The 13,022-nt window shown below is 39.9% G+C and overlaps 2 protein-coding genes across 2 annotated transcripts in view; both read right to left on the bottom strand.

The window, feature by feature from the left end:
• The window catches only part of LOC109465020 (techylectin-5A-like), an 8,712-nt gene extending 5,385 nt beyond the window's left edge, over positions 1-3,327 (bottom strand). The window contains exons 1-3 of the mRNA XM_019762144.1: positions 3,036-3,327; positions 2,200-2,264; positions 614-788 (exon numbers count right to left, since the gene is read on the bottom strand). Coding sequence (XP_019617703.1) covers positions 614-788; positions 2,200-2,264; positions 3,036-3,252 — 457 coding nt within the window. The 5' untranslated portion in view covers positions 3,253-3,327. The remainder of the gene's footprint in view (positions 1-613; positions 789-2,199; positions 2,265-3,035) is intronic.
• Positions 3,328-8,167: 4,840 nt separating this feature from the next.
• The window catches only part of LOC109465019 (angiopoietin-4-like), an 8,846-nt gene continuing 3,991 nt past the window's right edge, over positions 8,168-13,022 (bottom strand). Inside the window, exons 4-7 of the mRNA XM_019762143.1 lie at positions 11,751-11,910; positions 10,962-11,124; positions 9,903-10,054; positions 8,168-8,340 (exon numbers count right to left, since the gene is read on the bottom strand). Coding sequence (XP_019617702.1) covers positions 8,178-8,340; positions 9,903-10,054; positions 10,962-11,124; positions 11,751-11,910 — 638 coding nt within the window. The 3' untranslated portion in view covers positions 8,168-8,177. The remainder of the gene's footprint in view (positions 8,341-9,902; positions 10,055-10,961; positions 11,125-11,750; positions 11,911-13,022) is intronic.

The following is a 13,022-nucleotide window of genomic DNA, read 5'->3' as shown; positions in this document are numbered from 1 at the left end:
CCGTGTTGTATTTTATTTATGTCATACCCACCCAAGAAAACACGCCTTTCAATGCAAGATGAGCCAAAAGTTGGTGCCACTGAACCCTAAACTGCAACAACATCAATTCCAACGTCCGGATTCTGTATTCGAATTTTCGAAAGGGGCACAAGCGGGTAGGGCGAGACGCGTTCGAATCGTTTTATGGAAGCCATGGAAGCGTTCGATAACGGGTTCCGGACCGGGCCGTACCGTAAAGTACGGCCCGGTCTGGAACCCGTTATCGAACGTTATCGCGGCCCGGGTATGATATAAAGTGCCTTTCCCAAGGGCACAAGATCGGTGACATGGCAGGATTTGAAACCGGGACCTCTTGTTTCTGAAGCACTCTGCTATTACGCCACACGACCCCGTGATGAATAAAATCAAACATTCACGTTCTTACACAACCCGTGTACTGCTTCACGCCGCTATATGTAGCCAATGTAGGTGGCGCATTTGCAGTGACAACACAATCCCAAACGTTGCAGAGTTTGTGTCCCCCCTCGTCCCAGTTCATCACCGGTTGTAAAAGAAAAAAATATCTCTATCCTATGCCCTACCAACCTGATGAAGTTATTTTCAGACGACGTACCTATCAGCTGGCTGATGGCTGTGTTGAGGTTTTTGATCTGGTCCTGCAGTTCTTTCATTTTTGCTGTCTGTTCCTGAAGCTTTTCTCCCAACTTGCCATTGGACTCCTCTAAATCCTGTGTGCGGAACTGCATCTCTGCTATCTCATTCTCTACTGCTAGTCGTGCAGCCTCCTCCTAGTGGAGTAAAGAATGAATGAATAAAATAATTAATGAAACAAAAAAGCCATACATGGGTATGTCTGTGCTCTAAATGTTTGTATATATCCAGTCATAATAGTATTTTGTGATTTTATGCGCTCCAAATTAAGGAGGAATAAAGCACAGGGGGCAGAAAGAAACGAGAAAGAATGAATGAATGAAGCTAATAATGAAGATTTCAAATGCTATAACCGCAGTAAATACTAGCAATGTAATGTGCTAACCAACGAGCTTTCGGTCAAATCTCTTAACATTTTTTTGAGCAATGAATGAATTTGGTCCAAACAGGATAGGTAAAGGTCATCTTGACCCTGATCTAGTAACTAGACACTAAATACAGGAAATTGGAGATTTCGGACGACCGAGAAGAATTTTAGTCTTCTGAGAATTCCAGTTTCCAGAATTTCCCCTGATGACCTCTAATTCCTGTTGGCTCTCGGCCAGATTCTGCGACCTTTTAGGTTCACCGCATTTCCGTTGTATGACCTTTTGATCGCCTGTATTCCAGCCTGTCAATCTTACCACCCACGTACTATCAACCTAATCTGTCCGGACAAATATACATGCAACCCCCCAGACAATCCACCCAAAACAATGCTTTCGTACTGTTTGAATTAATAACATATATGAATATCTTTGACACGATGATAAGATAAGGAACAAGTTCAGCTTCAACTCGCTTCCCTGCGCTGTGCTATACAATATTTTTCTAAGCAGATAAAGAAAGTGAATTTGTACGCGTTTTGTACGACTGACTGAAGTGGTGAACGTAACTTGTAACTTTTTATAATAAAAGTAATTTCTCTCTGAAGTGTAAAATGATGCCATATTAGATCACATGTCACCACCACTAGAGTCTAACACACAAAATGGTTCTATGGAGCCTGTCTCAGTAAAGACATAGAACGAAGGCTGCTTGAAGTGTGATTATTCAGGATAGCCACCACGAACAGAATCGCAATGTCTAACAAGGATTGTTGATCATGAGAAAACCGAGTAACGTTACATCCTAGCCTCTACCACGGACCGCGGATCGCTGGAAAAATAGTAGAAATTGGCCGAAATAAAGGGATAATATACCAGAGAAGATCCCGGACCATAGAAGATCTAATTGTGGGTCGCGAATTAGATCTTCTATGGCCCGGGAACTTCTCTGGTATACTATCCTTTCATTTCGGCCAATTTCTACTATTTATCCAGCGATCCGCGGTGCCTGGTAGAGGCTAGTTGCATCCGCCGTCCTTCTAATTAAGACCTTTCTCTGACCTTGGTAGTTTGGGCCGGGAGATGTGTTTGAACAAAACTCTCTCTCTCTCTTTCTCTCTCTCTCTCACTCGTTTTTATCATTTTTTTTATCAGAACAGAACAGCAATAGAATGTCTCCTACCTTCAGCAGGTTGTTTTTCTTCTCCACCAAAGCCTGAGACCGTCTTTCCTCGGCCATGTCAATCGCTGAAAGAAATTATAGTGGAATATATAATATTATATGATACACAACATAACAGCAGAGGTTCAAATTTGGAAAATATCGCTAGGTGGCGTGATTGTCTCACGCTGCACCAGCGTCTGTTCTGTCCGGCAATGTTGAGACATTATTCCAATGAGGTTATAGAGGAAACTATAACATTGATTCTTCAGAGCTTTTTTTCATCGATGTAGCTGACAGTTGGCTTGATTAGTTGAAATATACTGATCTGGTAGTGACGCTGACCCAATGATATAAAATTTGATTTAACCACCTGTATTGAAATCCGTATTTTGAAACAGTTTTGATGTTAGTATATCTTTTACTGTTGCTGAAATGGTCCGTAACTGAATGTATGCGTTATGCGAAGATGCCTAAGGCTAATCTAATTTAATTTGTTGTTTCTCGGATTCACCCTGTCCATTTTTTTCTGATTTGCCAAATTTTTTTTTTTTACTACTACTAATTTTAGGTTCTAAAATGCTCAATGAAAGACATAGTTTGCCCCATAGTTTGAAGAAAGTCATTTTATTCCTCGTTGTTAAAGTTTTTCAATGTACCAATGCAACTTTGTTTCATTAAAAGTTCAAAATCTATTGTTTTAATAATAAACCAGCCTGGTATGTTAACTTCATGGCTCATATCGTAACATTTCCGGCTATCATCGGGTGCCCTGGCATGTTTTTTTTCGCCATGTCGCTTCATATTTTTTTCTGAAAAAATCCGAGAAGCAACAAATTAGATTGGTGTGGCCTTACCTTGGTCCATGTCTCTGAGTTGGTTCTGTAAGTCCGTGTGACGTTTCCTGGGTGAAAATGTCTCCTGACAGCCGCCGACAGGCTTGTCCACCAGGAGAGAGTACAGGCAGCTGTCGCCATGTTCCGTCACGTCATAATTCGGAGTTGGGTCGGTTTGGGCCAAAGAAAGAGCAAGAATTGTGGAGAAAAATAGAGAAATGCGCCGATACCTCGCCATTATTGTTACCGGTGACAAAGTACACGTACTGCAAGGCACAATACAGGTGGAGGTTATTAAAGGGGTAGCTGGGCTCCGGATCGAGGATACCAAATCCACGGCATTAGCAGACGATACCATTTCGTGTACGAGAAATTATATGCCTCTTATAGCAGAAAATGTTGTTTCGTAATTTGTCAATTTATTACTTTCAATGTGAAATGGACAGTGGTCACTGCCGTACTTGATATGCTGTAAGTTTCTTTCAAACTACATTTTTTGTAATATGTATTTCGTCCATAGAAATACTGACTCATTTGTTCATTCAGTGTAAAAGCGTGGCCAAGACGCCAGACTCGCGTTTCAGCACTGTTGCAAACCCCATGAGAGCCTCAGATTGAAGGTAGCTGTCCTCGAGTAATATGACCTTTCCGTATGAACTATCAAATATTTGTCTAATTTATCAGAGTTTCCCAGATTAGGTACATGTGTGTGTGCGGGCGGGATTACCTTCAGATTGTTTGTTCGGCTTGAAAAGATTAAAACCTAATCCCACAACAATAGGTGTTCAGTTGTTATAGACCTGGGATAAAGACAACGGACGGATTTCAATATACAGATGACTTGTTTGTCAGTCGTGGGCATTGGTCCACTCAGGCTGCCATTACTGCTTAGGCCACACCATCTTAATTTTATGGATGACGTCCTCTGAAGACCCCCAAACAAGTGCGCGCGGGCGAATAAAAAAACAATTTCGGCGAAAAATAAAAATGTTACTAAACTACAGGAATACAAAGCTGGTATTGTGAATATGCGGTAGTATAAAGTGACGTATACGACAGGCCGGCACATGCTGGCTTTTTGCGAAGTTTTGAATCGGCGCTGTACATATGTACTGAGTTCTTGAGTCGTGGAGCTTCAGTAGCCTTGTTGCCCGGCTCCGTATTGTCGCTAACTACCATGGACTACCCAGGCCTGGAACCAGACCAGAGCTTCGGAGGACGTGTTTTTTTTTTTAGGACAGGCGAAAATCAATGGCTCAATGGCAATGCGCGCGCGGATGTCATCCTTAAAATTAAGGCTGTGTGGCCTTATTTTTCTGCCCTACACGGCAATTGCTAGCCTGGGTACCATCCCCAGTAGTATATTCGCAAACTCTATAACTGTTATAGAGTTTGCGAATATACTACTGGGGATGGTACCCAGGCTAGGCAATTGCTCCGTCGGAACAAAATTCAGTCTCCAAAATTAGGCCGCAGCAGGTAAATTTTATGGATGGCATCCTCCGCAGACTCCAAATCTAATGTGAGCGGGCGAAAAAAAACAAGGTGGGCCGAAAAAAAACAAGGTTCCTACAATTTAAAATTTTTACTCAATCATTGTACAAATGGTTTTGATTCAGTAGGAACATCACATATACACAGCCAACATCACATATCACTGCATCAAAGTATAAGAGACAAACATTAAATCAGAGCCTTTTCTTGTCTCCTCTCTTCATAGTTATCTGCCATCCACCTTCCGGCATGGCAACAGACATCTTTGCCCATTTTCGGCAAGTTGACCACTGTGAGAAAGCAACAAAAATCCAAAATCAGGCGAAAATTAATGCGCGCGCTGATGTCATCCATAAAATTTACTTACTGTGGCCTTACCAGGGACCAAAATTAGTTTTTCGTGTATTTTATTTTTATTTTATTCACATGGATTTTTGAGCATTGGATAGGAAGCACTTGTTGTGCTTTTGTGAATCCGCTGCTCAATAGACATAATACAAATGTTAACGTAAAGATGACATAAAGTATAACATAAACGTAAAATAAAAGTGGCTGGCGCACCAATACCTATAGCATAACATTAATGAGATTGGTCAAATCTTCCAGAGTGGTGGATATAGTTAAACACAATATCAAGTTTGTAAGGTATGGGAGGGAGGGGCTGCCTGTAAGAAGTAAAGTACATAATGTGGCGTCGTTTGCGTTGAGTGTATTTGTATGCTTAATTTCATAATTGAGATATGATACATGATGTAGTATTATGAATATCATTTAAAGACAACAAAACACAAAAGGCGGAACAATCATTCTTAATATTCGAAATTTAAGTTAGTTGAGCGATCTTGAAATCTTTTGTCGCGCAAGAAAAGAGGCTGTTGCCTCTCAAAACACACACACGAATATCATAAATGTTCCCTGATCATAATGATCAGTTGCTTTTACGAACAATATTTAAGTTGAAAAAGCTTCGCTAAGATACAAACAATTAGCTTTTTAGCAAGAAAAGATTTGAATAATCTCCAAGCAGATTTATTTGGCTGTTTTACGCAATGTTTTGCAACGCTTTCTCCGTCTTTCTGGTCGTGCGCCTTTCTAACTCTTCATCTACATGTATGAAAGGCGTACAAGTAAAAGACATGGCAAATGTTACAAAACACGCGTGAATCATCTGCTTGGAGATTAAGGTTTAAACGAAAATTAAGGTTCACTGCAAAGCGCCTTCAAGATTTTCGGCCCTCTGTCGCTTAAGAGTGGATACCTGCATTTCAAGATAGCACATGAAACTCATAAGGATACTTTATCCTATAAAAAGCGGCTATATGATAATATAAGTTTATTATGAGTTTATTATTGGTGTTTTATAGGAATTTTAAGAAAAGTATAACAGAGATAGGAAAAGGTTTATTGTAAAATCTTCGCCAAACAATAAATGAATACGCTAAATTTTTAACTCTTTCGGTTCATTATTTGGAGACAGCAGAAGACCCCCCCATTTTTCTTGTGTGTGGTTTTGTGGCGTGTTCTTTTTGCCTGTAACCGTTAATTTGAATGAAATGTAATGGCTAGCACTTCTACAGGGTACACACTGAGGTATAAAGAGCCCACGTCTGTCGAAAGTCCGGCGTTCATACGTAGTGACCTGGACATGCCTAGGATGGTAGGTAGCTCTAAGACGTGTGCATGTGCAAGTGATGACCCCTAGCAGTTTGTTTGGCAATTACAGTAGCGTTTATTTTAATATGTTTAAAGGAAGATAACGCAAGAACCCGTTGATTTTTGATACATGTAGTAGGTAATGTTTCAAACTTATAATACGTTCTTGAGAGCAACAGGAACATCGAAATATATGAATTAAAAATTGTGACCTAATCTGCACAATTAATGTTAAAATTAAACATGTCTGTAGATAAAGTTATTAGACATAATGTACTATTAGGTCTAAGGTTGTTTTATTGCACTGTAGACAGTTGTTTACACACATGCACGCAGCCCAGGTCAAACTGTAACCAACATACCTGGTAACATGTTCACTTGTGGATGAGAAAATCCCCCGCATGACCATTCAATGCTAATTACCCTTTGGCTATCTACATACATGTATGCTTCTATTTGTTGTCTATATTCTACAGTGTAAAACTTTAAAGTCAACTTCTCGGCCTTACAGTCACATTTAACACCTGTACATTTACACCTATCTTAAGTTATATCTACACCTACAACCACACCTGTCCTGTGGCTTCATGCCCGTAGCCAAGGGGGGTTCGGGGCGTTCGGAAGACCCCCCCCCCAAGGCTCAAAGGTCCACTTGGTCCACTTTTTATGTAAAGGTCCACTTTTTGGTCCACTTTTTATGTAAAGGTCCAAGATTTTTCTTGAAAAGATGGACTAGAATCGTAGAAAAACTGCTCCCTTTGTCATTGAATAAAAATTTATCTTTGATTTTTTCTTGAAAATCCTCTAAAAAATGCACGAAACGCCATTTTAGAAGGTTCATTTTTAAAAATTTCCCAGGAGAGCATGCCCCCGGACCCCCCTAGGAACCTCGCGCCTACGGCGCTTGAGGTCCCCTTCAAAATCCTGGCTACGGGCATGAGCTTAATACCTAGTACATCTAATGGTGACCCAAAAAGAAGAAGATACCTACATCTAAGTACTTGTTCATTTACATCCACTCCTAAAATGCTAGCCCAAAATCTGATGCGAGAAAGCTGTCCAAAATTCTACCATGAAATATAATGTTTCTCAATTTTGCTCATTGCATACAGAAATTAAAATTGGTGTAAGACTAAGAAAATTGCGGTGTGATGGAAGCACTGCAGCAGTTTCTTCATACATATCCGTACAAATATGACAATGTTGACCTGTACTAAAGCATCAAAGTGCCCACTGTAAGGCCCATAAGGCCATGTCAATTTGATTATATGGCTGACATTCGTGCTTGCATTAATTTTTGTCCAAGAAAAGGTTTCAACTATACTGTAAATTGTACAAAGTAGCTGCAAAATAAACAAATATATACAGGAACTGCAAATTTGCAAAAGATGTAATATTAGAAATCAATACTAATGTTGTTGAACTCAATTTCGAAGGAAAAGAAGAAAATGCAAAGAACTAAAAAGGAAGAGTCTATTATTCACCATACCATACTTTGTGTGTTGTTCAACCTTAAAAAAATTAATGATGACATAGACTTCATAATAAGGGCAAATTTTTTTTTGCCTAACTTTTTTTTCCGCATGCTCACATCAGTTTTGAAGTTCCCAGAGGATGTCATCCATATGGTCAAATCAACATGACATATTACCTTTAACAAGCCAAAAGTACTGACAATTTACTGTTAAGTACTGGTGTCATCTACAATGTACTAAACTGGTGTCATCTACTAAACATTTACTAAATATTCACACTTTGCAAGGCTGTGATTGGCTAAATATTCCAGTAAATGTCCAGTAATAGACAGTAAATGGACAGTAATGGTCTGATTGGTCAAACAAGACATTGGTAAAAACACCAACAGTAAATAGAGGCATAAGTACTTACCAGTGATGCTTCAGTAAAACAGTAGAAGACGATTTATTAAAAAATAACTGAAATTTTACTGTTAGTAGTTGATCAGTACTTAACAGTAAATTTTCAGTACTGATGGTTTGCCAAGGGTAGTCCCATAATCTACACTACAAAGTCCTTAGGTCTAATCTTCATCTCTGTGCGCCTCAGACTGAGGCTGCCCCTCCACGGCAGCCAGGTCACCCCCCTCCCCAGGTTCCCTGAGCCTTGGTACAGTCCGTTCAGGTTAGTCTGGACACAGCCACGGTAGTACCACCAGCCACCTCTGTACAGGGCAGACAGGACAGTGTCAAATAATTATGCAAAGCAAGCCCTAATTAGCATAATTCATGTTTAAAGTTAAAAGATTTGGTTCAACACAAAAAATTCTCTCACCTAGACCTTTGACCAGTCACTCTGGTCTTCCTCAGTACACTGACCCAATGAAGCTTGTCATGTGGCTTCTCTGAAAGTGTGACATATACATCAGGGCCCATCACCCTTTATTGAACCGTGATGGGGGCCGACATCGTCTACCAGATACCTTTGACCCTGAGTGTTGACCTCACACTTTAAAGAAGCCACGTGACAAGCTTCACTGGGTCAGTGTACTGAGAAAGACCAGAGTGACTGATGGATTGAAGCTCTAGGTGAGAGAATTTTTTGTGTTGGAACAAAAGTTTTAAGTTAACTTTAAACAAAAGTCATGTAACTACCAACACAGATGAGCTTTCATGATAGCATAATTCATAATTCATATATTAGAATATTCATCTCCACCTTAGTAACAAATATTCCAAGTATCATATTCCCATAATTCACCAGTTTTTACCATTAATTATCCAAATAAGGTCATGATTTGAATAATATATAGTTTATCATCTAATAATTTTTCCTTTCATCCAAATTACATATCTCATGAATTAGATAGTCCTAACATTTACCTAACTTTTCTCATTAATTATAAATTAATCAAGGCATCAATTAGCATAATTGATGAGTCATTAAATTGGTATTCACCCAGATTAGCTACCAGGTGAAAATCATAAAAATTATTTTCAAATTCTGCTACAAAATCACCAGCTAACAGCACTGTTAGGGTCACTTAACTTATGTCTCTTCTTTCTTAGCCCACAGTCTTTCTACCATTAAAAAAACTTGACCATAGCATGTTCAGAACAGATGATACAAAAACTGGAAGTGCAGTTTCAGCACCAAGGAGAGACCCTAGGGGTCCAAAATCCAATGAGTTCCTGATTTGGGGTCACCCTATCCACAGACCAAGTATCATTAGATTCCATTCATTGTAAACTTCTTGAGTTATGCTGCTTGAAAACAAGCAAACAAACAAACAAACAGACAGACAGTCAAATGCTACTGAAAACATAACCTTCATGACAGAGGTAATAACATGGCTACACAAGAAAATCAGCTGCATATAGGTATATATTTCTAATTGTAGGGAACAATTGTTTCAAAACCTTGTAATCCCCCCAAATTTACTGAAACAAACTGGCAAATTTATAAAGTTTAACTCCTTCCAGTAGAAACTTTGCATTACTGACTATTGTGTATTAATATAATATTACCAACTTGTAAACAGTAACATCTCCAACTCTCTCTCTTTCTCTCTCTATATATATATACAATGTATATACATAATACATAATTTATATGTACTAATTCCAATCAATATTGTCTTAAATGATTGACAATTGAGTAAAAGAAAAGAGCTGAGCATGGTACTCTGAAAGATAAATACTGTATGCATCTACCTCAATTTGAACCCATGACTTCATGCTAAATTAGCATCATGATGTTTGGCCTGATTATTATTGACAAACTTACCTGTAGCCTTGAGCACAGTTGATGGCAGCATTTCCATCATTGTCCATGTCACTAGTGCTGAAGTACTGCTGGTCATGTCTGTCCATGGCGTCCCCGGCTGTACCATTGTACCCAGATACACTCAACCTGTACTTCTCTTCTGCACTCCCTACCTGGAAAAGAACAAAAAACTGTTATAGACTATTCTTTTCAAAACCAGGCAGGTGCTCAAGTGGGTGAGTGGATGTGTAAGTGAATGGGTAGGTGACTGAGTAGATGTGTGAATGAGGACTGAGTGAGTGAGTGGTTAGTGGATTTGTGAATGACTTGGTGAGTGGATGAATAAATGAGTGAATGAGTGGATGTGTTAATTAGTGGGTGAGTGAATGTGTGAATGAAGGAATGAGAGAATGACTAGTGACATGTTTAGAACAAGACTAAATGCAATGTAAAATGACATTGCCACCATTGCCATAGTGGTCTGTGCTGGTGTTTTCTTATTAATTATGCAAATAAGGTCTTCATTTATATAATCAGTATCTACCAAAATGTTCCTCCTGTTCTCAATTATGCATGTCACAACATATCAAAGCTGCAAGCTCCAATCCAGTACCATAACAAGACACTAGGGAGCCCAAACCTTATCATTGAGGTCTCATCAAGACCTTACCTACTATATACATATGTAAGTACAGCAAATTCATGACAATCTATCCGTAGCTTCTTAAAATAATATTGTGCTAAACTGTGTATTCGTGTCCTGCGGGACCCATATATATATAATAATGGCTTGGACATACAGTACCATCTACATAGTGCCCTGTGTATGTACCATTTGGGGGTGTTTGTCATGCAACGCATCACACCGCAGTGAAACGCAACGGATGCGAAAGTAACTACGCCACCGCAGGGCAAAAAAAGTCAGGGGTCTGTGACCTGATTACAACTTCAAATTACTTGAAAAGATTGTGTAAAAAAGTGTTCAGCAGGACAAGGGTTCTTGTAGACTGCAAACCATTAGGCACACCCCTGAGGCGTCGCCAAAAACACCATTGAGTGATATTCATCAATAAGGATCACCTTGAAGGAGTCATATTGAGCGAACGCCTTCTCCCCTGCCTGGTCCTCCAGCTGCACATACAGGCTGTAATCCTGGCCGGCTGTCAGCTGGTGCAGCAGGTCATTCCCCAGCCAGTACTCTGTGGTCGGCAGGCCAAAACCTGACCTGTAGTCAGCCCAGGTTCTGTGAAATATGTGGATTGGATACATCTGATCTGACTCATTTTGAGTGTCTATGTAAGACACAGTCTACCAGGTCAGTATTTAAACATTTCTTAAACTTGGAACATTTTTTTACTCATCTTAGGCCATGCCAATTTAATTTCTTGGTTAACGGATTTGCCCACGTCATTTTTTTCTGATTTGCAGAAAAAAAATTCAGAATCAACTGCAAAATGCTCATATTTTGTCCTGAACAGTTGAAAACAGTCCTTTTCTTCCTAGTTGTTACAGTTATCCATCTTTCAGTGCAGTGGTATCATTAAAAGTTCAAAACTCATTGTTTAAATTTTGAACTAACCTGGTGTGTTGACTTCATGGCTCCTCTGGTAATTCATTTTGGGCCATAATAGGATGCCTAGGCCTGTTTTCATTTTTTTTGCCCGCCCGCTCCATTATTTTTCTAGAAAAATTCGTTAACCAAGAATTTGAATTGGTGTGGCCTTGCCTTCGATTACTTGACAGCTAGCTTGAATATCAGTGTCCTCAGTTTCAGAATTCTAGCACCATTTCCTGGCCAGTGGACTGTTCTGAAAATTTTCCCTTCGGTATTATTTGCTGACAATTGCACCAAATAATTGTTGAACTCACCTGAAGAAGTTCTCTCCACCGTTTATCCTCCTCTGTATGACAGTCCAGCCTCCCCCTGATGTAGTCATGTCACAGTACACACGTCTGTCCTCCCCAGCTACAGTTATACTGTACACTCCATCTGGACTAGCCTGGTCCTGTCTCTTCACATCTGAACAGTCTGTCAAACAAGGAATCAGAGCGACAATGGGAGTCAAATTGAGTATAAGTTACAAAGTGTTGTACAGTTAAGTACATTATACTGTACACTCCGCCTGAACTAGCCTGGTCATGTCTCTTCACATCTGAACAGTCTGTCAAACAACAACAAGGAAGCAGATTGACAATGGGAGTCAATGAGTATAGGTTACAGAGTGTGAATGAGTGAGTGAATAAGTGGGTGAGTGGATGTGTAAGTGAATTGGTTGGTGAGTAGATGTGTGAATGAAGGACTGAGTGAAGGAGTGGGTGGGTGGATGTGTGAATGAGTTTGTGAGTGGATTAATGAATGAGTGGGTGAGTGAATTAGTGGGTGAGTGGATGTGTGAATGAAGGATGAGTGAGTGACTGAATGAATGTGTGAATGAGTGGGTGAGTGAATGACTGGGTGAGCGGATGTGTGAATGAAGGAACAAGTGTGTGAGTGAATGAATGAAGGGATGAGTGGGTGAGTGGATGTGTGAATGAGTGAGCAAATGTGCAAATAAATGAGTGAAGGAGTGGATGCGTAGATGAGTGGGTGAGTGGATGAGTAAATGAGTGGATGTGTGAATGAAGGAATGAGCGAATGAGTGGGTGAGTGGATATGTGAATGAATGAATGGGTGAGTGAGTGGATGTGTGAATGAGTGAGTGAGTTAATGTATGAATGAATGAATGAATGGGTGAGTGAGTGGATGTGTGAATTAGTGGATGTGTGAGTGGATGTGTGAATGAGGGAATGAGTGGGAGAGTGAGTGGATGTGTGAATGAATGAGTGGGTGAGTGAGTGGATGTGTGAATGAATGAGTGGGTGAGTGGATGTGTGAATGAATGAGTGGATGTGTGAGTGGATGTGTGAATGAATGAATGAGTGGGTGAGTGGATATGTGAATGAATGAATGGGTGAGTGAGTGGATGTGTGAATGAGTGAGTGAGTTAATGTATGAATGAATGAATGAATGGGTGAGTGAGTGGATGTGTGAATTAGTGGATGAGTTAATGTATGAATGAATGAATGAATGAATGAATGGGTGAGTGAGTGGATGTGTGAATGAGTGGATGTGTGAATGAATGAGTGGGTGAGTGAGTGGAT

Source organism: Branchiostoma belcheri, unplaced genomic scaffold (genome assembly GCF_001625305.1).
Source record: "Branchiostoma belcheri isolate BF01 breed outbred unplaced genomic scaffold, Haploidv18h27 scaffold146, whole genome shotgun sequence".
Taxonomy (NCBI): Eukaryota; Metazoa; Chordata; class Leptocardii; order Amphioxiformes; family Branchiostomatidae; genus Branchiostoma; species Branchiostoma belcheri.
The sequence above is the reverse complement of the archived record's forward strand: the minus strand, read 5'-3'. Positions and strand labels throughout refer to the sequence as shown.